This window comes from Strigops habroptila, chromosome 3 (genome assembly GCF_004027225.2).
Source record: "Strigops habroptila isolate Jane chromosome 3, bStrHab1.2.pri, whole genome shotgun sequence".
Lineage (NCBI taxonomy): Eukaryota > Metazoa > Chordata > Aves > Psittaciformes > Psittacidae > Strigops > Strigops habroptila.
Window position 1 is genome coordinate 13,470,069 of NC_044279.2, and position 25,757 is coordinate 13,495,825.

Genomic DNA, 25,757 nt, shown 5'->3' on the forward strand with positions numbered 1-25,757 from the left:
AAATCTCTCTATTTAATATTACTGGTGTAAAACTGGAAAAAAAAAAATCTTAAATTGCAATGGTTTTTTTTTAATTGGTGGCATACAGGTCATGATTAAAACACTTTTAAGTTTAATATTCATTTTCCATTAATAACTTAGCCACTGGATATCGTACACAATACATTGAGTAAGCATTGTTTTAAAATTAAAACAGCTCTTTGGAAAGGGTTGTAAAGAAATGTGGAAAAGGAAGCTAGCGATGAGGTGAAGATAACCTGTGATGCTCCATAAGAAGCTTTTTTAAGATGGGGAAATCACATTATGGGTTCACAAAGCCCTTTATCATCCACAAATTACCTCCAGCTGAACAAGGGTAGCATTAAAGGTGAGGGCTCCACGCTACTTGCTACTTCTCTGCTCTCCAGCTCTCCTGTGTGTGTGGTTAGGTGTATACTCTTCTGCTGGAATACTAAATGTTTTCTTTGTTCTGGGAGTCACGTAGCTGGAATAAGTTTCTGGATTTTGTAAAAGGGGAGTAATGTCCCTGGTGTAACAATAATTAATTAAAAAAATCTTCAGAGATGAAAATGCAGAGGCTACATTTTTGTTTAAATATGTAGCTGTTTGTTTCTAGCATGTATATAATTAGACCTGTGGAGGCTCAGGAACACAATACCCATAGGTGCCCTCAGAACAATCGCTCTCCCTCCAAGCACTGCCAACTAATTGGTACTTCTGGGAATGATATCACAGCCAATGTCAGCCAACCTGCACTGCTCCAAACTGCTCTGGGATCCCCAGAGTTACCATGTTTTCAAGGCCGGTACTTTCAGGAATACTGAAAAGCCACATGGATGCAGCTGGTTTTGTAAAGCTGCATTGACCGAGAATATTGAAGTGATGGCCAAATGCTCATGCCAGCCCCAGCTTTGCTTCCATCAAAGGCAGGAGATGTTTATGCCTTTTAACATTGCATCATACCTACTTTGCTAAAAAATTCCTAAATGTATTATTATATTTTGATTAAGTCTATTACCTGAAAGAAAATCTCTGCATGTTACAGCGTAATAATCTAAAAGAAAATACAGTTTTATAAACACAGGTAAACTATCAAGCTGATTTAGGGCAACAGTATTACATTGCTCCATAAAGATAGTTCATTATGAGCCAGATTTACAGTCTTCTCCCAGGCTGCTTCAGAAACCACAGGACACTCTATTGTCCATTACATTGAGTTAATTCATAGTGTCGTAATATGACTGAAGACATTTTATTTTATTTGTGTCAAGATGAATATCAAAAAGAAAAAAAAAGAAAAAGTAAGTGTTAGCATCCTTATAAATTCTTAAATGCATTTCAGCTAGTGGCTGTAAATTGTCTGTAACACTCAAGAGACATCTTGGGTCAAAACCCTTCTTGTGTATGAGCATTTTGGAGAAGTGATGAATTAACGTACATTTAATTTTAAAAATGATCTGGAACCCTTTCTCTATGCTCGATGCACTTGCTGTGGTAAAGTCTAAGAACCAATTTGAAACCAAATGTTGACAATTACAATCAAATAAAGTGGCTGTTATAGGTATAGACCATTATAAAGCACTGAAAAATTACCTTTGCTCAAAGCATATGTATATCAACAAAACCCTTCTTTCTAAATGAAACTAGGTAATGAAAAGAACAACCTCCCTCTTCAACAAAAACAGAAATTCCCTTCCTCAGTTTTTCCCCCGTTTCAAGGGTAAATATTTCAGATTTACAGACTCTGAGGCAGAAATGGAGGCCTAATACGCGATTAGAAGGCATTTCAGTGAAAATGGGCCTAGGGATGACACCTTGTAACATGATTTATAGCTATTTCCCATAGTTCTACTAATGAAAAAGCAGTTGTGAGACTTTTCTCAAGAGGATGGTGCCAGTGCTACTGCAAACTCCACTCATAGAAAGTCATGAGTTAGAAAATGAGAACCAAATGGACTCACAGCTGGGAAAAGCCAACAATAATTAATTTAACTAGCAGCCATTTGTACAGACCTTGTGTAAGTTTAAAAATTTCCCTTGAGAGAAACAAGGTCAGTGAAGGATAGAGTTCATGTCTTCCCGTGATAATGAAAAATACTGATACATAAACAGTAACAAAATACTCCATCCCTGGCAGTGTTCAAGGCCAGGTTGGACAAAGCCTTGGGCAACATGGTCTGGGGTGAGGCGCAGGGAGGTTGGAACTAGATGATCTTAAGGTCCTTTCCAGCCCAAACCATTCTATACAAAGAAATACTGCAAAGGCTTTGATTCTTTATTTGGTGCATGGAAAGTTCAACATTCCCACCATGACTGAGTACTAAATATCCTAGCCAATATATGTGATGGAGAATTCAGCTTTAGTTTGTTATTTTGATTCTGATTTAGAGTAATAGGAGGAAAACAGAGAAACTTCTGCTGTCTTAAATAACCTCCCTTGCCATGATAAACTGGTCTTACAAGAACAGAGGGAAAACAATGTCATTAAGAGGCTTTCATTCCAACTCTTTGATGAAGAAGATGCAAACAGTTTGAGCTCTAACATGTTCTTTCATTTTAATGAGCAGCAAGTACCTTCCTTGTCCTTATTAAAGTGGTTAATGGTGCTTCTACTGCCTCATTATCACCGCTAGAACACGTTTGGTGTTGTTCCTACTGCTAAGCCAACTCCTTTTAGTTTGACAGATGATCAGAAAGTCAAATCAGGTTGCTCAGAGATTCTTTTTAATAAAATTCCAATAGTGCTTCTCAGAGTGTCCATGGGGATGCTAAAATTATTTGTATTTTCTTGAGGATTTCTATAATTACTGTGATTGTACTTTCTCCATATAAATATATCTATGCCAATTAAAGCCATACTGGGTTTATATGTTGATCAGACTAGCATGAAACTGTTATTTGGTTTTAATCAAAACATAGAGATTAAATCGAGCTTCCCTTGTATTAATTCCAAATGTCACACTTCTGTATTTCAGAATTTAATTTTTCTGAGGCAGGATAATGTTTTACTGAAGAACCTTATTTTTACACAATCCTAACAGAATTGTCTTTTTCTTTGTTACTCACTTCATTTTGTTTTCTTGCCTTTTTTTGCTTTGGGGCAGGTGATATTTTCTTGCCTTTGTTTCTAAATACACAGCACATTTTAGGCATAATTGCACTATGTCATAATGCTGATCGCAGTGAAAATGACTAAATGGATATAATACCAGACAAAACAACTACAAATGACTAACGTTCTACCAACATTCTGCTGCCTTTCCTTTTTGGATTGTAATCTAATGGCCATGTAAACAAATCTGAACATGACTTACAAAATAATAAGAGTCTGCACTTAACAGATTGTAATGTATACCCATATTAACCCGACAGGATTTTAACTGAAGATTATGAAAGTTTTCTAAATTCTTTCTAGTAGGATATTTAATTATTTTGTGGATACAGAATGCTACATTCAAGGTTCCCACCCAACATAAATCTCTGTGCAATGGGGTGTATAAACTTGCTGCTAATTACAATTAGATTAGCAACTGTATTTTTGTTCATAATGTGAGGATGAGACGCAATTACTCTGAATAGCTGCCAGAAAGACTCATTTGCAGAAATCACTTAGCAGGATGAATAGACAAAGAAAACAAAAGTAGAATGGAAACGAATATGTGTTTCTCACCAAAGAGTCCAGTCGTGTCCGCAGTAGGGCTGGACATTTCCCAGGTAAAATCCCAGAGACTGTGTGACTTCAACCAGGTTTGTGAAGTCCAGACTGATGCTATTGAAAAGCACAGAGGTCATGATGATTTCATCAATAGCCCACACATCTTCGCCTTGGGAAGAGTGATATGGTTGCCACCATCTGAACTGAATGCCAATCTGTCTTGCATCTTCAGGAAGCTCCACTGAAATTATTCTGGAAAGCAAAAAAAGTTATTACTGAAAGTTTGGCTGTTTGTAATAATTCCATGGGGATGTATTTTATGGTTATTTTTTCTAACTGACCCTAAAAATCAAGGGTTAAATTCATCCCACAAATACTTTAGCATCTACTGGTGTAGCTTCTACCAGTGACAGGGGAATCATTAGTTCTCTTGGCAGTCAATGTATTTATTGAAAGACAGCTATGTGCAAAAGGCACAAAAAGAGTTTCCACCAATTCTGTAAATTTTGCTGCTACTGTGGAGCTCTCTGTAAATTTAAAGGTGTTCTTCCTTGCCATAAGAAACCTGAATGCCCTCCATTTGAAGCCCAGGAGATTAGACTGGCAAAGGGATGTTCAGTTGACAAGGACTTAGAATTCCAGCTGCATTTCCTCAGACTAAGAGAATTCTATCCTGATCTGAAAACATGCATCTTCTTGACATCTATCCTTATTTCTGCACAGCACTGATGCCATGCCTGTATTTCTCTTGTCCTAGAAGAACCCACCCCTGCAATGTGCCACATTCAAGTGGAAAAGGTTCATCTTGTCATTGTAATTGTGTGTAGTTTTTTTTTTATCCTGTAGTTGCACAGAGATGCAACTGGAGGTGAGTCCAGGTGCTTCTCCTGGTATGCAAGGTCACCTGATTTGTCATGGCAGCTATGTCAACAAACCTATAATTGACAAACTGCAAAGAAAATTAAGAGTAATATCTAATTTCCAGGAGCAATTATCACACACAGCAGCAGGGAGCATGCATTAATTGCCACAGCAACGACACTTTCTTGAAAGCTCCATAAATCACCAGGGCCATGGTGCCCCACACAAGGCATGTGAGCTGTGAAACAGACTAGCAATAGAGACATTTGTCTCCATTGGTGTACAATTACTTGCTGGCAAAAGGATTTTTAAGCAAGCTCATCATGTAGCCGACATTTTTCTTTCTCTCTTAGAGGAAATGTGGATAAAATGACAAATCAGGTAAACTGGAAACATTTTATACTTTAGCACCAAGTTTTTTCCAGGTCTAAGGCTTTCCAAGCTGCCTGTTGTAATGTTTCACTCTGTACATATGAAGCAGTCTTGTGCCTACGGCGCTCTTAGTGCAAAACCAGTCTTAAAAATGACTTGCTAAACTGTCCTTTTAGAAAGTAAATTTATAATACTGTTGTTTAATGTCACATTGATTTTAAAGAAGATGACGTTAATCCATTAGCAAGAAAAAAACCAAACGGCTTGGCTAAACAGATGGGAAGAGCTCAAAAACTCCTGGCTGGCATTTCTAGGAGTTGCTTTCTGCCAGTCGTAGGTTGGAGAGAGCAGTGTCGAGGGACAGCCAGAGGTAATGGCTGCTGTGTCCTTGTGGCAAGGGACCAGCAGTGCACACACTTTATGTATGGCAGATACATTTCTTTTACCACTCAAATAAACACGCTTGAACCACTTCATGCCTTTCTAAGAGAAAAACCAAGCCCCACTGCTCTCTAGCATGTGAATAAACTACAAGGACTTTCTTTTTACCAAGGGCTCCCTAATAAACAGCAACTCTATGGCTTTTTCAGTAATTTTTTAAAGGCACAAATGACACTAAATTGCTAGTGATGCTGAAAGGAACTGACGGATTTAGTCTCTGAAGGTTCAGTAGGGCGAATCTGAGGAAAGCCTGGCTAGGAGAAGCACTGTATCCAGCGTACACTGTGAAGCACTTGGCCCTTGTGTGAGCTAATGCTCTGTTATAATCCTGGGTATATTTCTCTGCTGGTGGCTGTCTCTGATGTCTGCATCTTCCCTTTCACTCTTAACTCTCATAAGCTCACCCACATGGACACTAATTCTCACTGACAGTAATTTACAGAAAATCCTAAATCATGACATACACCGCTGACACACCTATCGGATGTTAAAATATTTAACACATGTTGAAATAAATTTCTCATCCCAGGGGATTAAGCAAATACAATTTAAAAATGTTGGTGTAAACCAGCATATATGGCACATATGTTAGTATTCAGAACCTGACTACATCTCCAGTTATAACAGCTTCTCCTGTCTGGCTTTGATTTGTTGGAGATAGATGGAGAGGGAGGGGGATTCTTGCTAATGACTTTTCTGCTGCAGAGAAGAAAAGTGTTCCTACTAACATTACCAGCTACCATTAGATTTCTTAAAAACCAGCTGGGAGACCTTTGCTCTGATCTCATTCTTTCAAGCTATGCGCATACCTAATATTGAAAAGCCACCGCTGTTCTGCTCAGAAGAAAAATGCAGCTGTCAAATGTTAGCAGATTAAATGCACCTTTTCAGCAGAACATTAAATGTGTAATTATTTTTTGTATGACTGAAGATTAATTAAATTTCTGGATACAGACTGATTGCCAAACTTTGTGGCAGTCCATCTATGTTACCAAAAACGGTGATATTTTCAGACAACGCAATATGAAAAGGTGAAGCTTTCTTCATGTTTTTCATCATAATTATTGCCAGCATTATCTTCAGGTTTGTATGTCTGTCATTTTCCTATCTACCCAGAGTGGACTATACATATCCCACGGCAAAACCTTTCTAACCTATGTATGTTGTGCCCAGTCAGAACAACAGAAACTGCGCTTCATACTTCATCTCAAAAAGCAAAAGAAGTCTCTGGCGTCAACATAATTTACTGCATTTATATCTTAAACTTCATTAAAATCAGTCACTGAAATGTGTATTTTCCTTTTTATTATAAAAATTTCATAGTGCTATATATTAAAAACCTTTAGGGAAATATCATTCCTACAGCTGTAATCTTGAATCTAAGAATTAGAAAGAGGGCCATATAAAATATATATGTGACTATAATAAAGGACTGGAAAGGAAATTTAGAAGAAGGCTTATGAGTGTGCCAGTTCACAGGATCTTTCCTTTGGAAACAATTAAAACTTCAGAAATTAAAGTCTACGTGCAATATACTTCTACCAAATATGGTCATTCTTCTCAGGTTTTTGAGTATTTCTTACAGTTCCTGGGAAATATATTTAATATTACAAGGTCTTTTTTCCATTAGAAAAAATTTCTTCATTAAATTTTCTTTATTTTTCTTCATTAAGAATATTCTGAATCACATTTTGTATATTGTAATTTTGTCCTGAGTCAGTAATGAGATTTTTTTTAAATGTGCTGATCTGAGCTCAATAAATATAAAAAATGAAAGTTATGTGTCACTGAAGTGACTTGCAAACTATCTACATTCCCACTCCTGGGGCAGACTCAGGCATTTTCCTGGAGCTGGGTGGAGGGGTAGAGAAGAGCATGCAGGGCAATACCCAATGCAAAACAGCTCTTGCGCAGGAATTGACCTGCTGGGATGGGACCCACAATGCCACTGTCAGCTCTCCCTGTCATGTGCCCCTTTGCAGAGCATCTCCTTTCACTGGGATTTATCGGCTCTGCTGCAGCACCCTGTTAAAGGTGGATGCTTCCAGGTTTGAGTGGTTTGCACAGAGCCAGCCCAGATTGTTCTGGGCTTGTGGTACAGGTTTGCTCATGGGGACTCCTGATTTTACACTGCTTTATTACAACTGGTGGATGCTCTTACATAGGTAACGGTAAAGAATACCTTCTTCTCTAAATACTTCCGATACACTCCTCTCTAATCTGATGCCAAACATAGGTGCTGCTGGATAAGATGAGCTCTTGGTTCAGCTTCCTTGTGGTTTGTACAATTCCTAGGCACAGTCACCAGCAGGTCCTCCAGGGCACTGAGTCCAACCCACAGACACAGGCACAAAGTCATGTAATCCCCTTCCTAATGGGAGCAGGCTCAATTTCCCTGCTGACCTGGAGAGACCCTCGTGGTCAGATTTTGTCTCTGCTGTCCTGCACTGCCTGCAAACTCCTAATCCCAGAGGATGGTGTAGTGAAGGTATCTATGGCTTCAAAGCTACAAATAATTTATGTTAATTTTTCTTTACAAGTGGCTGCTTCCATGGGAAGAGACACATCCCTATTTCCCACGAGTACATTTCTACCCCTCATTCTGCACTGCCTCAACTTGTTCTGTCACAACACCTAAGACTAGAACGCTGTTAAATCCATGTGTTAATTTTTATAGAAGCAGGCAAAAATGGGAAGTGCCCAGAACAGCTGCAAATTTTTAAGGAAAAGCAGTAACTTTCAGTGTGCCTTAAAAGCTCTTTACTCCTGCACCATGTGGATGTACTTACTCTCCACATTGTAGTGGAGAGTAACTACCAACATTAACTGCATGTAGATAACACTCCTCATAACATTTATGCATATACCTTGGCTCATGGTAGTTGAGATAAGAATAGTGTTCCAGGAGTTTCCAGGTAATCCCATTGTCATAGGAGTAGTGCAGCAGTACTCCTTCCCCAGGCTGGTCAGGCGCTTTGCAGGTACTCAGCACTGACTTGCTGCCCAGGCGTAGTGTGAACTGCAGGAACCTGGATTAGAATTACACATGTATTTATAGGGTACCATTTGCATAGTGTTTTGGTTTGTTGTTTCCCTAACCAAATTGTTTTCAGATCTTCTCGATCTAGACAAATTTTGATAAATATCAGTTATGGGGTTTTGTGAGTGCAATTTGTTTTTGCTGTCAGGTAATGCGGTGTGGCACATATAGTTAAAAAATGCCAATCATTACAGCATTTAATTATTTATTAGGCACTGAAGGGGAGGGAGAGATAGTGAATGGATCTAATCAGCTGCCACAGGCTGTCAAATAAACACAACCTTATAAATAATTAATTAGCACTTGGCTTTGACACTCAGGTTTGATATTAACATTTCATATTTTCCACCCGAGCTGTACAATAACTTCCCTCCAGTGTGTTTTGGGCTCTGTTGTTTACAAAGCAGGAGGACAAAAGGTAAGACTATGAAATCACCATTGAAATACAGAACTAGGAGTGTTTAAAATACTTTTCTTCCTGCTGATACAATTGGCTTAATAATACACAAGGTTGTAGCTGGAAGGGGAGGGGTTCCCCAATTTCTTTGCCTTACAGCACTGCTCTTTCCTTCTCACCTGGACTGGGAGCTGTCAAGGAAGGAGGTGATAAGCTGGCGCCTCCCATCCTTGTTGAAGACCAGAGCCTTGCCACTGGCCAGGACCCCACAGCCAAAGCTGACCTCAGCCCCCCGGATGGAGTAAAAGCTGTGGTAGGAGGAGAGGCGGGAGCTGGCAAAGCTCTCTGAGATGAACACGGGGAAGGTCTGTGATGCCATCTCACATGCTGGCCCTGAAAATCCAGGGTCGCACCTGAGGATAAGGAAGATTGAACAGTGGAGTTAATGACCCATCTTCTGTGGTTAACCAACCTGTTGGCAAAGCAGCACGGTGGCTGCAACTGTCCACGACGCGAAGATGCCTAAGAAGCCCCTCTCAAATATAGGGACCAAGAGCCTCTCTAGACTGTATTTAGGTATTGCATAGCCAATGACTTTCTTTTAGCTAGTACCTACTTTTCCAATTGAAAAAAATCCTAGTTATGAACACCCCACCAATCTACACGTAACACACAATACAGAAATATTTGTATTCAGTTTCGGAACAAAAATATTGCTGACATAATTTACAGCTGTTCATATTTAAAATGATTAATTTACTTTTATCTGTAGCATGTCAGATGTGATTACAAGGAATTGGGTAACAGAACAAGACTCCCCTTGTATCATGCTCTTATTAATACCTAAAAATAGTTGCACCAGTACTTTGAATGTGCTTACTGGTTTTGAGTAACTACCTCTACTTTTTAGGCTGGAACCCTTTTAACAAGCCAGACTTCTGGAATAAAGTGGAATGTTGACCTTCTGTCCTTGAGGTCTGTCAGGCTATGGAACATCAGAACTATGAAAATTGTGATTCTTTTCCATAATGTAATATAAAAGTGATACAATGCCATATCACCTCTAAAACCAGTATAAGGCGTGGATCGCTGACATTTCAGTGTGCTATGTAGCACATTTTAAGGTGAATTGGAAGTTAGACTCTCTTCCAAAAGAAAATTATTAAAAAAATATTAACTATGCTACTGTTTAGAAAGATTGATCTTTAGTTCTCTGGTGAGCTTTATGCATTCTGGGGGCTAGCCTAGCTTTACATTTAGTCATCTCAAAAAGCCAGGGATGAAATGAAAATCACTTCAACTTTCAGATCATCAAGTGAATAATGTGACAGAAATTAAATACAAGTACTGAATTATAACTCTTACTTGCAGCCATTTCTAGTACACTGTCCTCGCCCTGAGCAGAATTTGAGGCAAGATGGACCAATATAAACTGCAGAAAAAAGAAATCAGTTAAATGAAGGGTTATGTTACGTGATAAACAGAATATAATGAACACAAGAATGTATGCAGACCTGATCAGACAGATATCATATTTTTCCTAATCACACTAGCTGGAAGAGGTCTACAAAAGGATGAAATGCATTTGACTGTGTCAGGAATAGCCAGGGATCACTTACTATTTTAATGGGTAATATCTATTTGTGGCATGAGACACTAGTGATGTTACAATGAATGTACCTGATTTTTCTAAGACTGTGAATGAGATCAGATGATTTGCTATGCATTGACCATTTTCTTGCCTTTCCTTTTCTTCATCTTACTTCAGAGATATAATCCAACATATATATTAGTACATTCTGATTGCAGTCTTGTAGATTTCAAATATGTGTTTCTCTTAATGAAATCCTCGTACTTCACTGGACTTCCTGGAATTAGAACCTGCCCTGATATGTTTCAAGTAACTATTAAATATCATACACTTTCAATGATTTTTTCAAATGGAATAAAATTCCAAATTGTATGTGCTCAAAAATACTCCAGATTTATTTTACTCTTTTACTTTATCTTCCTCCAATAATTCCTAATCAATGGTGTTCATATTTTGTGAAAAATATAAAGGATGGGAAGATGAACAAATCTCAGTAAAATCTACATCTCTGCTATAAAGAAAAACATTAATCTGGGTATAGACCAGACTCATTAACCTGGTGTATCCCAAAGCAATAACCAGTGGGCAATGTTTTGTCAATACAATATGATAAACAGGCCTTAACCATGAATAGTGTCATCTTTTCAGATGAATAATGCTTATTATTTGGAGTTATCCACTTGCTCTGTGACTTTTGTAATGTCATCCAAATAGCCACCAATTTGAAATCATCTATAATAAGCAGTATTTATTCCCTCTCCTTGTTTTATGATGCTGCCCATCATAGCAGTGTGTCATTACTCCCTGGCAGATGCACACTAAATTCCCGTTAGCTACTGCCTGTAACTAAGTCCCCATCAGATTTCATGTGATTTCCAGATTTTCTCACTTTTCAGGGTGCAAAAATTCTGTTCTGTTTATTTGTGTCTTTTGAGGTCTTTTTGAGGGGGTGGTAAAACTAGAAGGGTTAAAGATGTAATGATGTCATTCAAAATGAAAAAAGCTTTATGGAAATTGGCAGGTTTCCAGTGTTTCTAAAAGATGGCCAGATTCCAGATTTCATTTAAAACTTAATTCACATAAAAAACAGTTGTGAAGCTAAAAGTCAGAGTGCTGAATCCTTGAAAATTTTCCTCTTTTCAAGAATTTGAGTAGCTTGCCAATATTTATAAGTCTCCCTATAATACAGTGTAAAGCTTCAGTTTCACTAGTTTCTAACAAAGGAGGCCTGCAAAACTTCAGAAACATGATCATCTTTGACACTTGGTTCCCATATCACAGTTCTACTCCTCAAACAAATTTCAGAGCTGGCACTTTTTAGACAGATGGTTGGTAAAAATCCTGCGGGATGCAGAATTCTCTGATGGAATTCTATTTTGTTCTACAAGCAAAGGCAGTGCAGGTATAGGAATTGTCCACTGATTTTCAAAATCCTGTTTTGTTTTGTTGTAAAGAATTTAGATTCTTGGCTTGATTTCATCTTGCTCTTGTTTCTGTGAACATCTATGAGCATCTCCAACACAAGTCTTCATTCTGTTAGGTAGCAAATCATCTTTGCAGATACTTACAGACATCTTCTTAAGTTTATATACCTTAGTTTTCCCTTCATTTTGCTTTCTTTTTGTTGTATATCATCTTCTCTAAAGACAAGCAGTAATACTCTATCCAGAATGTTAAGATGATGCTACTTCTCATTAATATGATTAAGATAACAGTTTTCATTCATTTTGAGACATTATCTCATCAGCTTCACGGATTTTCTTTTAAAAACTAGGCATTAATCTATTTTAAGAATTTTGCGAAATGTAACTATTTACCATTCCCAGGCTCCATATCAGGCCTTAATGGGAATCACTACAGAATTTCATAGGTTATTGCACATCATGGTAAAATACATTACATACTTCACACATCTAGCAAAACAAATTCTGGACGTAGTTTACTTTATCCCAAATCATTTAAGGCTAATGAGCAAGCTAAAGAATTTGCACCTTCTCATAGTTAGCCCTTTCTACCATGTTTCTTTCTGTGTTTCATACATTGTATCTATTTTATGCTGTGTTCCTAAATACATTTTTTTGTGATTTAAAAGTATTTACTTTGAAGACTGGCCCCAGTTACCCTCTGTGTTTTGCACTGCACCCATTTTCCTAAAAGAACAGTTCTCTGAAACGGATGGTACTTTCCCTCGGAGTGCCTGTAGACAATGTAAAAGTTTCATCAGTGTTTTTGTAGCAGTATTGCTTTATGGAGGCCTTCTATGTCCAGAAGGAAAAATATGCCCCAGGTGCTGTAACTGTTGCTTAGGCTGGTGCAGCACATATCCTTAATAAAGCAGTGTAGTACCTATTTATGTAATTAGAAGTAAGCAGTCAGAGAAAATGTTGTATTAAGCCCTTGCCACCAAAATGTTTTCCTGGAAAGTATTCAATTAAAAGAAAAGAAAAAAAGGGTAATCTACTAAGCTATTGTGTTTTCAAATGGCAGAATTGCCCTCTAGCTCCAAAACACGCCTGCTACCAAGTGTAGATAAGAAGAAAAGGAATTTAACAAAATGAAAATCCTTTGATTTGTGATTGTGGAAAAATACATTTCCTTGGAGCAGCATATTATAATGTATTCTTCTGATGTATCATGATCATGGATAAGAATACTAACTATTATCGATTGCCCACATATTTCCAAGGATTGGTCCTGTTTGTCTCCATCGAATCCTGGTGTCACTTGTTAATGCAGCATTTGGAAGGGGAATAGTTATTCGGTTCCACCTGAAACATATATGACATAAATGCTAGCATTTTACACTGATAGTCATAAAGAAAATATGTGTTTTGCAGAGGTGTTTACTTATCCTGAAAGCTTTGTTAGAATTTTTAATTCTAAAATCTGCTCAAATGAAGCAATGAAGTTACTGCAGCTTTAGAAAATACAAATGAAAAAGAACATGGCTCATGATATTTTCATACAATATATGAATTATAATTATTACATTATAAAACACCGTCATTTTTTCCCCCTAATGAGTGCATGAAGTCAGCAAAGACCTTAACCTGCTTCACTATAGTGACTTCTCTGTCACAATGGATATCTCCTAAATTGCATACTGAATTAAACCTTTCAGTATGACTGAGCTCTGTTAGATGGGAACCCCTGAGGGTGAGAAGAGGAGCACAGAGGATTTGGTCTGCTGTGGTGTGGGCCATCATTCTCTGGGCCATCATTCATGGGGGCTACACTTCCTACACACACTGGGGATAATGGTTCCTATGAAAGTGGTACAGAAATGGGGCATCACCAGGTCATAGCAATGCTTGAACTACACTTTTTTCTCACAGTCATACCCACTGCCCTGAAGTGTCTGTGGAAGTTGGGATACAGAAGTATACAGCATGGGACTTATGCTACACAAGATGTCACAGTTCATTTTATGGTCAGAAGAGTACTGAGGAGACTTAATAGAGAAGGGTTGATATAAGACTGTGACACTAACAACCATCTCCATCTGCAGAAGCACAGAGAACGTGCTTCACTGTAACTCAGTATTCCAAGTGAGTGAATGTGTCTGAGGATGTAAATATGGGTTTGACTGATGGCTCCTCTGACCGAGAACAAAACTTCTGTGGCTTTGACAAGGTATAACTTTGCTGGTAATTCCCAGCATACTGTCCACAGTTGTCAGGTTTGTTTTGGTTTTTTTTTTTTGTAATTTGTCTTTAGCATCAGAAAATATATTATACCACAGAAGCAGCCCCATATATTTTAAATTTCATTAGTGGGCAGCCAGGGAGACCAGAACACTCCTTCCTTGCTGTCCTCAGCTAGTAAAAAATGAAAGATGACATGAGGTTCTGTGCTTTGCTGCTTTCTTCTGTCACCTATAATTCACTTCTCTAATCTTGCATCTCAGCTTTGCAGAGAGCACTCTCACCCGCTGTAATTTTCAGAGGTGTAGACGGTGCTGTGAGGGAGGTGAGGTCCAGCACATATCTCAGGCAAACACTCAGTGTGGAGCAGGGACCAAGAGCGACCATGGTTGGTTGAAAACTCCAAGCTGATGCTGATAACACAGTGAAGGAAGGAAAAGAGAAAGACACCATGAGCCTCAGATATCTGGCATAGTTATGAATGTAGAAGTACCAACACTGAGAAACCACCAAATCTACTATTCCTAATAACTGATGCTGAAACGTGAAATAATTTGAAGCAGATTTTGCATAAAAAAAATCCTGAAAATGCAAACATGAAACAAATCTGAGTGTTTAAAGAACACTGAGGGTTGTCTGAACACCTGGTCCATGTTTGGCCACCATCTAGCTAGTGGTTTTATGCTGCTGCTGTTAAATAAGCTGATGTTAGTCTTATATTTCAGCTAGAAATGGTTTCAAAAATAATGAGAAGAAAACTTGGATTAATCAGAGCTAGACAGCAGGATGCGAGCACAGGACACTTATAACTGCCAGCTGCTAAACATTGCTTCTTTGGAAGGTGGTAAAAGACCACTGGTTATTCATGCATTGGCCGGCTCTTCCCTTTCATTGCTGACAAATATTAACTTCATTGGACTCCTCAGCCATCTGCCTCCTCCACCCATCGTGCCTAAATGGAGATCAGAAAAGCACGATGGAACAGTGAAAATGGCCAGCCCCTAGTGAGGGCTGCAGAGGAGGGGGGGACTTGGGGGAGAACACCCTTCAGAGAGCCCCCATAGCAGACAGAGCCCCTGGGAGCCGTGGGAGCCCCTGTGCTGCCCACCCATAGTGGTCTTTGGAGGCTTCCTCCGCACCTCACAGAACCTGGAGTATTCAGTGGTGATTTTTTGTGAATTTTGTAACATAACTATATGTGAAAACTCCAGATTTGTTTGGGAAAAGGCTGCTGTTCTCTGGTTTCATTGACTAGTAGCAAACCAAACCATCCTTGTGCAGACAGTGACATTAGAAAACTCAAAACTCTATGGGACCATCCACTGAGTCTATGACAAGAAGTTATTAAACCCATTTTCCCAAAAATTCATTGCCAAGTTCCATTTTCAAAAAGGTTTTGCTAGATTTTTTTCCTTCCCTGTTTCACTGCATATTTAAAATACCCCACTTTTGACAGTCTAGGAGTGTAAGGAAATCCTTAGATGTCTTACATTCTGAAGACTTTAAAAAAGAAATATAGAAAGTGCTTGATTTATTACAGATTTAGTATTTTACTGAAATACTCTTGTAATTTCCTCCATATGATTAGCTTGTAATATTCTGTTTTATTTTAAATAATGTCAGTGGAACATTATAAAAATAATAATTCATCACCTTAATATTAAATTATTGGATTATAACTTTACATTTTCATTATAATTTGCTGACAATATTACTTTACTTAAATGTTCCATCACTGTGATATTGTAAGCATGTATTAAAACAGTTTATGGAGGTTTTCACTAATTTATTTCAGATTCAACCGTACTGATACCTTGGAGGGTCATATTTACTGAATATATTCAGTGCGAGCCTCTCACATTGAAGTAATGAAAGCATTATGAATAATGCTCTAGACCAGGAGATGGGAAATGCTGCTGTATTTCGGATATACAAATAGGGATAATGGGGACCTAGTGCTTCTTTTGTTATGAAGCTCACTTCTGCTTCAGAAATAGTTTACACAAACAACAAATATTAATCTTTCAAAATATATGCTAATTTTCATCAGATAACACACTGAGACAGAGACTTTCTATAACATGTTTACAATCCAGGAGTGTTTACAGGCAAAGTTTTCTCGTTGCATGTAGAAAAATGTTGCTGCCTTCCCTTCCTATCAAATATAAGTACAATGCCTTGATTTTTGCCACCTACTGAATTCTGCTGCCCTGCATGGCAGTTAGGACTGTCAGTGCTAATGCAGCTCTTTCCAGTTGGAAGTAGATGCTCTGGAACATGGATGTGAAAGCATTTACAGTCTCTTACTTTAAACTCTTGACTCTGGAAAAATATAAAGTAACTTAATCCTCATAAACTATCAGGATAGACAGTCTCACATCTACGTAAAAAAGAGGGACAGCAGACAGTTTGGTTTTGTGTCCCTGTTTGAAGAAGGATGTTAAGAAACTGGAGAGGTAGTGCAGAGGATGATGAAGACGTTGATGGCCTCAAGCACTGAGCTAGGAGGGGCTGAGAATCTGGCTTGCTCAGCGCGGTGAGGAGGGGCGAGCTACAGCAACCTGTGATGGTGCAGAGGGTACTCACGAGGAAGGCAGAGCCAAACTCTCCTCAGTACTGGCAGGCACAGTAAAAAGGGCAATGGCCATAAAGACACGGCTTTAGAGTTTTGTACTGGACATTAGGAAACATTTTTTCGTTTTAGCAGGTCACTCAATATCCATCCACAGAGATTTTCATGTCACAGATAGGCAAAGCCGTGGCTGACCTGACTTATGCTGGTAATAATCCCCCCTGCAGCAGCACGTTTCACTAGATGATTCCAGCCAACATGTCTCTGATTCTACAAAATATGGAGCCTTCTTCCTTACCTCCACGTGAAAATTGAATGTCCTAATGAAGTGAAGCCAGCAAAAGAGTTCTGTGAAGTCCTCATACTGATGGTTATTAGGCTGGAGAACATTTACCACCAGTCTTACAAGAATTAGATATGCTTGTGGCATCAATAGCCTCTGAGGGCTCAGCAGGCAAGTATCTGCCACTGCCTTCAATACTTTCCCCCTTACACAGTATTAAGAGGTAAATCTCATATCCATTAGAAACTGAAGCAAAAGTCATTCTGAAATCATGAGCATATTTCAGAATAATGGACTAAGAAAAGCAAGGTTTGACCTGGAAAGCTATTTAATAGCTCCTTATTGCAGATGAGAGATATAAATCTGGGCCTGTGGAGATCAGGAGAAACATTAGCTTTTGCACAACTTACATTTTTCATTATTAATTGGCTCCTTCTTTTTGAGGGGAAAAAAAAAATTAAATCCAAATACTTCAAATACTCATATAGATGTTATAAACCAAAATGTAATAGAAAGCTGATAATCAAAGGAGAGATCTCGCCAGTGGTACCTGTTACCAGGTTGATAAGTTCCGCAACCCAAATTGATGGAAAACTGGATCATGTGCGTCACCGTGGAAGGGAGCACTGGAAGGACATGGAAGTAATCCACAGCCCAGACATTCCTGTTGTGGCCTTGGTGACTCTTCTGCTTCAGGCAAAACTTGGTTGCAGGAGTCTGCAGCTCCGGACTAATGACAACAGAAACCAAAGACGGAACCTTTAAAAGAAATTAAATCAGGTTTAAATAAAACAAATACTATTTAAAAAGGTCACAAGTTACTATTCAAAATAGAAAAGCAATTTCAAATGTTATGAACCAAACATATGATTTTCTTTCTCTCTGCTTTATTTCTATTGACTTTGTTAGCCATTTTTTTCCCACAGAAGATCCCAGAAAAACATTTTTATTACATGCAGAGCTATTAACACTCTGAATACCAGTGCTGCTTATCACCTTGGTGGGATCAGATTGTTTGGCTGAAAAGAGACTGCAGAAAAGGCTGTATCTTCTGTGTTCTGAAAAACACTAGTTAATTTTGTCAGTGCGCTGTTAGTAATGGAAGATGATATTTGTCCTGGAGCCTTTCAGCTCACAGAAGCAAATGCAGGTTAATGACATGCCTAGTCTGAATACGTGAGAATGGAGTAGCAGCATGAGTTCACAGGCATATGTAGGGAGGATGTGATGTTGCTGAAATAAATGAAAGCACTGCTTTTCGAAGCTTAGCCTTTGTCTTAAAGTAACTTAATTAGAACTTTATTATGTCAAAATAGGATGTCAGCTTTAAAACTGCTTGTTTAAAAAAACTCCACAATGAATTCAGTGTAATTTCAGATCCTATCTCTCTCCAAGTTCCCCAATTAATTTTTTATTATTTTACAATTACAGTTTCCTTAGTTTTAAAAAGTTCTACCCTGTCTTTCACACAGAAGCAGGCAAGGAGGGAAGCCATGCACAATGAAACAATGCAAGTGACTCAACCAAACTCAGGCCAAACCTTGCTGTAAACATTTGCTTTCCGAATGCAGTGAAAATGCACACAGACCTGTGCTTGAAATCAGCTGCATGTTTACTACCAAGTTTCCCACACACTGTATAAGCATACTGCAGTTCAATATCTAGCATGAATACATGTGTATTTGTATTACATATCAATTTTTGCTGTCTTTTTCACAGCAGCAGAATAAAGACACCTCAGGGCTGGGTTACTCAGGGAGGATCCTGACAGAAAGCTTGAGGTCCTTACTGTTCTGCCTGAGAGTACTGGGATGTGGTTGAAAGGAGGCTGCATTATTGGCAGAGGAGACACTGCCTGTGCACACTGCCAGCAACCACCTCCTATGGCTGAGTTCATGGCCACATCACTGCAGACTCTCTAAAAGGGCATACGACTATGTTTAAAACTGAAAGAAAAAGTGTAAAATGTGAAATTTCTTGCACTAAGCGTGGGAATGACATCCAGGCATTTCCGAGTCACTCTCCTCCCAGCCACTGATCCCACCATGACTGGCTCTCTCAGAACACAGCTCCTGAGTATCAAACAGTAGCTTGCAGGAGCTTGAGTGGAGGCAGGAGTAATTATTTGTGAGGACAAATCTGACAGCTGAAGATTTGTGCCTGTTACCCTGGCACTAGCCAACACCACAGTTCTGCTCACGGATGGAATAATCAGCACTAACTGCAGAGCCCGTGGTGCAAAGGTACCCTATCGCTGTGAGATCTGCACATGATTTATGTGCTTGGGCAGATCATGTTTGACTGTCCCTGTGGAATTCAACATACAGCATTGTTGTGATGACTTGAAAATAGATTGATCTTTCCATCCCATCCACCTACTTTGTTTAAGATGATTTACCTTGTAAGCAGCATAGGTCAGGGTATCAAGAGGTATGTGTTCCCTCCTGCCTTCAATCTTGGCATAAAGTGTGACATCATTTTCATGGGATTCTCCAGAATCACAAGTACCTCCTATATAACACACATTTGAGGGATTAATTGAAGCCCTTCTTATTGGAAAGTGGAATCATAATAAACAGCCATAATTATGAAAATAATTACAACCAGATGCTATTTAACTTAGGATATGAAACAAAAGAACACCAGCCCTAAGGACACAGTATATAAGAACTATTTGATTGGATACACCATGCCAGAGACCAAGGACATTGACTATTATGAAAACCTCAAGTGCCTCTCTTAATCAGCTTATCAAAACAAGTTTAATAGAAAATGCTTTGCCCAAAGCAATACTTCCATCCGTATGCTTTACATCCCATTTACATAGAAATGCCCTGATTTTTAAGTTCTTGCAGTAAACTGTTATTTAGCACTTGCACTCTGTGCAGACACATTTTATGTGAGGATTTCTTAAATACTTCTCAGCTGTCAGACTACCAGCTGAGAACTTTTCTTTGCAGGAAATGAGGAAGACTGCTGCGAACCTTGTTGTGCTGCTGCTTCTGCTGTCTACATTGTATCCTGAAAGGGATGGATGGAGTCTATTGTATCACACAAAACGGATGACATGGCTGCCACACTGGAATGGGGCATCGTTTGAAATAACCTGGTATCGATAGAAGCCAAAACACTTCTTAACCTCTGAAAGAGCAGCTGTATTGGCAAATATGAGCAGTAAGTTCTGCACCATAGTTATGAGAGGGACATCATCACACTCGTTTGGTGTTCTGGAAAAAAGTTTTTAAAACAAAGTATCTGTATTTGAAATAGGAAACATAATTTCCCTGTACACTGCAAGTATACTTTTATACTTGTACTGCTAGTATAAAAAAAACCCTATGAAAAACCAGGATGAGAAAGCTTCTTTGAGAAGTCTGCAAAGTAGAAAGGCTGCATCTATGAAACAATGAAATACTTTCTCTGTTTTTTTTCATTATAGATGGACAGTTCTTGGTCCAGAGAACCAGATAAGATTTGCATCTTTGACGTGTATTATACTGTAATAAAGAACATCCACGCGTCCTTTCAAATGCTCTGCTTGCCTGAATGTTTAAACCATTATTTATTTAATTTACACATATGTACAGAATACATTTTTCAAGTGATATCCCACTGTTCTCTGTGCCTGCCTGTGCTGACAACTTCTCCCCTAAGTTCAGAAGGTTGAGCAAATTTCTTTCCTGTTTCTCTTGCAGGTGTTGTAATGCTTGGAAGAACTGGGGAAAAGCATCCTCTTTTTCCTGTGCTTTATCGGTAATCCATGTAACAGAGGAGATATGCGATAATTTAGAAAAACATGAGGTCTTCCACTCATTAAATAAAGTATGTTTTTTCTTGTTTATTCAAAAGGTTGCTTGTGGAGGTCATAAGTTTAGTCTCTGCTTCCGCCTTTATTACTCTATTATTCTATTATTCTCCACTTTTAAGCAAAAATCCTTACCTCCTTTAAACATGGTGTTGAGAGAATAACCTCATGCAATTTCCTTTATTTGCAAAGTTCTGGAAAAACTCTGTGAGGTACTGAATGACACCACCATGTTCATAGCGATTTTGATCTGTTGCAACATTGAACTAGCGCAGTTGCACTGACAACAGGGAGGAAGAAGAAGTGACAGGACAGGTTTGCTCTTGGCTGCTTTCTTAGCCCTGGTAAATGACCGAGGTTGCACTTTATCCCAGCAGGGAAGGTCTGCAGATGATGTTAACACCACATCAGTGCTTTTCACAAGGGATACCATAGGTAGGTCATACCTCCTCCAAGACTGCAGCACACTGTAGCATGCTCTGTGTGAATCTCACCCTGGGCCAATAAATTAGCAGAGGAAATTATTTATGAATATAGTAAGAGTTTTTGAGCAGAAACTATCCTATGGGTTCAACCAGTTAAGGCTATCCCACTTCTGTGCTACTCCTATCTCATCCTCCAGTACAACTGTGTTGACTCTGATGGATTTACACCAGGGTCTACATGAATGTGGCTGTGGGAGGATATGACATGTATCTGTAAATCTTCTATGGTGTGGTAAGGATGACAAAGATATGACTATCTCTTCCAATGATGGATAAAGGTGCATTGTGTGAAATTAGAAGATACAAGACAAGAAGATGCTTCTTCACACGAAGAATTGTTAAACTATGGAGCTGTGGGCAAAAAAGGCAGGTTCAGTTGATTAAACACCAGTACCAAGGATCATTTTAGACATTGTGGAGAGGCCTGCCTCACCTACCTCCTACTCCAGCAGGCTGTGACTCTCCCCCAAGTCCTAGGTTGTACCTGCCAGCCTTGTGCTGCTGTCTCAGATGCACCTGGACACCTCAAGTGGCAGCAACTTGTGCTTGTATAATGAATCCTGCCCGAGGGTTGAACAAGAGTGAACCCACACCTATATGTGAAACAGGTGCGTAAAGCTTTCTTTATATCAACAGAGATCCAACCCATGCAGTCAGTGGAATCCAGGGAGCTACTTAGTTGGCCTAGCACAGCTGTCTCCTGATGAACTGAATGATTTTTTCCAACAATGGTACTGACCAAATCTCCTCTAACTGTAAGGAGAGTTTAGACACTGACCTTACATTGACACACCTTCTGTATTTAAACTCTTTTAACCTGGAGCTAAATGTTTATATCAGCAAAAAAATGGCTGTATAAATCCATGGAAGAAAAGCCCACCAAGGGCTATTAAACTCAAAGTGTCCTGTCTGGTTCAGAAAAGTTTTCCTCTGCAAGTCAGTGTCATCTTGGAGAATTTTTTTGGGAGGCCTATTTATGTGCCCACCATGTTCATACACCTGTGTAGGCATCCAGAAAGGTGGACTCTCATCTGACCAACAGTGGTCAGTCTTACATACTTATGGGCATCACAAATCAGAACTATCCTCTTCTCAGGATTATTTAATATAGTCCTGTGCAATTAAAATCTCACATGCTTCACATGTTGTATTACATTAGGAATATATACTCACCCATACTGAAATAAAATCTTAAGTTTCCATAACCTGTAGTATCCATGTATGGGGTGCATATTTTTCTTTCTCCATCTCTGAGAAATACCATAGCTGAGCCAGATTCCAATGTCCCACATTCAGTACCAATGATGGCTCCAAATATGTCCCACCTGGAGAGGTCAACAATGGGCAGAGAATGTGTGGGAGCATGTTACTGATGAACTCACACAAACATGTTCTAGGGGTTCATTTGTACATACAAAAGTAGCTGCTTTTACCCTTACAGAGGACAAAAAATAAATGCAGTGTTTCGAATATGATTCCTATGACATTGCTTACATATTTGATACTAACTTTTAAACTCAGTTAACTCAAATAAAGCAAAGTTAATGTAATTATCTTAAATAAAGGAAAGCATGAATTACTAAAAGAACAAGGTTTTTAATGAATGCTATTACCAAATATTTAGTGTGGTATTGTTCTATTACTTTCATTATTTTTCTGCCATAAAAATGTTTAAAATATAATTGCATTCTTTTTCACTTTGCATAATATAGGATTTATAGATCAATGAAACTTGAAAAGGCATATGTCCACCATATCTGCTACGCAATCATTAAATATGTAGTTGATAGCTAAAAATGATCTCTTTTCATCTTTTTGAGCATTTAGGGTAACAGTTTTCAACTAACACATGAACAGAGTATGAAAAAAGGCTGCTGTGTTTCTAATATGTGATGATACAATCTTTCTCGGTTTTTCTGTACAACATTTTATCTTATTTTTATTCAGTGATAACTAAAAGAGCTGTTGCAGAATTTTTCAATTAAATATTTTTTATTGAAAATATGTTTTCATCATGAAAGCGTTCGTTTCTTCAAAACCTGATAAATATAAAACATTTTGAAGGATTAGAAACTGCTGAAAACTTGTACATTATTTTGGTCTGATATGTTATTATTCGTGTTGAAGCCTTAATTTATTCATAGTAAAGTATTTTAAAATTATAAGGCTGATAAAACAGTGAAATTATTTAGAATCACCAAATCCTGATAATCCAATCATTTAACTAGCCAGCATGATTCAGGATGAATGAGAACACACTTACAGAAGTTCGGAAACCTTTGTGGGAAGGCAGACCCTTTTCCTGTCCCCTTCCAGCAGAAACAGTCTCTAGCAGCTATGCGCCATATGACGATTTCAAACCTGTCATTTCAAGAACTTAACAGTCTATTTATCAGTTTAACCATTCCAACTATTTCAAAATGTATTTCTGGGATTCTCTGATCTTCTTAAAAGCTGCCAGTTTCCCCACTGACCTAAGCTGCGACAGATCAGCAATGTGCCTGTTTGGAAATCCTGCTTTAAAACTGTCAGTCATTTACACAGGAATTAGCAAGCTTAACATCACTGAAAAGCTTTATGATATAAATATTTTAATGGAAGCGCAGTCTAACCTAACCCTAATTCTGTCGTGCAGACTTTTTAAAGCTAATGTGCAGTATAATCAAAATACAATTTTGAAAATGGGTCTCTTGGGCTGAAGGCAAGTGCAGAATTAAACATGTGTGCCTACTTTATCTTACATGACAAAATCTCACAATGCACCATTGATCTTTTGTATGCTCTATTTAGCTCAATTAAAACACTCTCTGTAGTGACCCACAAAACAACTTGGGGCCACAAATGATGCAGATCCTGGATGTTTCCAGGGATCCTCTCCTTTTAGGCAGCATCAGAAATGAAACGCAGAACATTCTACAATGCTAAAAAAAATAGCACTTAAATAGAAATACATCAACACACTTTAAGGACAAATGGAGAAGGAACATGGGTGATGGCACGATAAAGATGTGGACATTCTGGATTTAACATTACGTTTGAATTAATTTATCCCTCAGACAACTCTTGAAATTCTTCATTAAAAAACAGGTGATAGAATGATATAGGGATCTAAACTAGATTAACTGGACGCAGAAGTCCAAAGCAGCAATGTATCTGCTAGAGACAGAGGCAGCCTGATGTGGGGATCTGTCCGCTTTTAGTACCAGGCCCTAATGTATGCAGTTAAAAGAGAATGGCAAGGGGAAAGACACATGGTACTAACAATGGCAACCCCTATCCATGTAGACTATTACTTTCGGTGGGACATGCAAAAAGTATCAATCAACTCCTTATTAAAAATAACAATAAATTCTCTGCCTCCACTGTTGAGCTGTTTCAGATATCTCACCTCCCAGACAATTGGGTGCAGAGTCAGGTGATGGTGACCATTACATGTGAGCTTCCTTTTGCTCTCACTTATGAGTGATGCTTTTGCCTTTCCATGGATAATAACATATCAGACCAAGAGAGCTGACAGGCTCCAGCTGATGTTACAAATGGGAGTCTGAAAACTTCCTACAAGCTCTGCCTCAGGTATAGAGTATTTTTGTGACTATTTGAATACAGTAAAACAATATTTCAAATACCATTTAAATAGCTTTCAAAAATTTTTCTCAAAGAAGGGATTAAGGAAGCTCATATACTTGCAGATGTGTACAATTCCCAAAGCAAAGCCCCACAGAAATGTTGCAAAGAGGGACAGAGGTGGTGACAGATTTGTACGATGGGGATGTAGCTCATAACAGCACTTGAGTTCCGTGTGTATTCATGGTTCCATGCAATTTAAACCTCCATTCTTACAGCAAAAATTAAGAGAAGTGAAAAGCAAAAATAAATAAACAAAAAAAAAAAGGATAAAGTTGTGAGACCTTGGGCTGGCCACTTAGTGGTTTGGAAAACAAAGTTACCCCCTGTGAGGGGAGGTTCCTGGGACTGCATGCATGATGAGAGAGCAAAATGCATCTGCTGGCTGCACCCTGCCTCACTCCTAACTGGGAATGGTGGCACCTGCGACTGGAGCCAGGCACTGCATGCCAGAGAAAATGCAATATTCCTGAATAGGAAGAAACTGTGCATTTGCTAACCAGGGTTGCAACTAGCCCAGCTTAGCTTAACTAACACCTGCTTCAGCAGAGACAGGATCTAGAAGACAGGGCACATACCCCCAGGTAGCACTCCCATCTTGCTTTTTCAGGATAGAAAAGAGTCTGAGAGAACATCTCAAATGTATCCCACATGGTCACCTAACACACAGCACAGACATCCTCTTTTTCTTCCCTTTGTCTGAAACAGTACCTGCTGTGCCATGGGTTGATTATTTGAACTGGCACAGAGTTCACAGTGAATATTTTTTCTGTAAGACCCAGACAAACCACATGTCCACAGAACACATCAGCATGTATTTCTTAAAAGATGCTCTTTACCTTCAGCACAGCATAGGCAGCATTTGAATCAGCTCATAATGATCTGAAGTACTTTGTAGGTTAAAATCAACATTCAGTAGAGACCCATAAATTGACAGTGTATGTTTCTCATTGCCGTGGGGTTACAGCAACTAATGAAATGTTTCTT

At 38.7% G+C, this 25,757-nt stretch overlaps 1 protein-coding gene across 2 annotated transcripts in view; it reads right to left on the bottom strand.

The window, feature by feature from the left end:
* The window catches only part of RELN (reelin), a 287,656-nt gene that overhangs the window by 90,237 nt on the left and 171,662 nt on the right, over nt 1–25,757 (bottom strand). For both annotated transcript variants that reach the window (XM_030480802.1, XM_030480801.1), the window contains exons 12-20: nt 22,320–22,471; nt 19,255–19,367; nt 17,407–17,615; nt 14,286–14,414; nt 13,016–13,125; nt 10,132–10,198; nt 8,946–9,179; nt 8,197–8,358; nt 3,671–3,907 (exon numbers count right to left, since the gene is read on the bottom strand). In XM_030480802.1, coding sequence (XP_030336662.1) covers nt 3,671–3,907; nt 8,197–8,358; nt 8,946–9,179; nt 10,132–10,198; nt 13,016–13,125; nt 14,286–14,414; nt 17,407–17,615; nt 19,255–19,367; nt 22,320–22,471 — 1,413 coding nt within the window. The remainder of the gene's footprint in view (nt 1–3,670; nt 3,908–8,196; nt 8,359–8,945; nt 9,180–10,131; nt 10,199–13,015; nt 13,126–14,285; nt 14,415–17,406; nt 17,616–19,254; nt 19,368–22,319; nt 22,472–25,757) is intronic.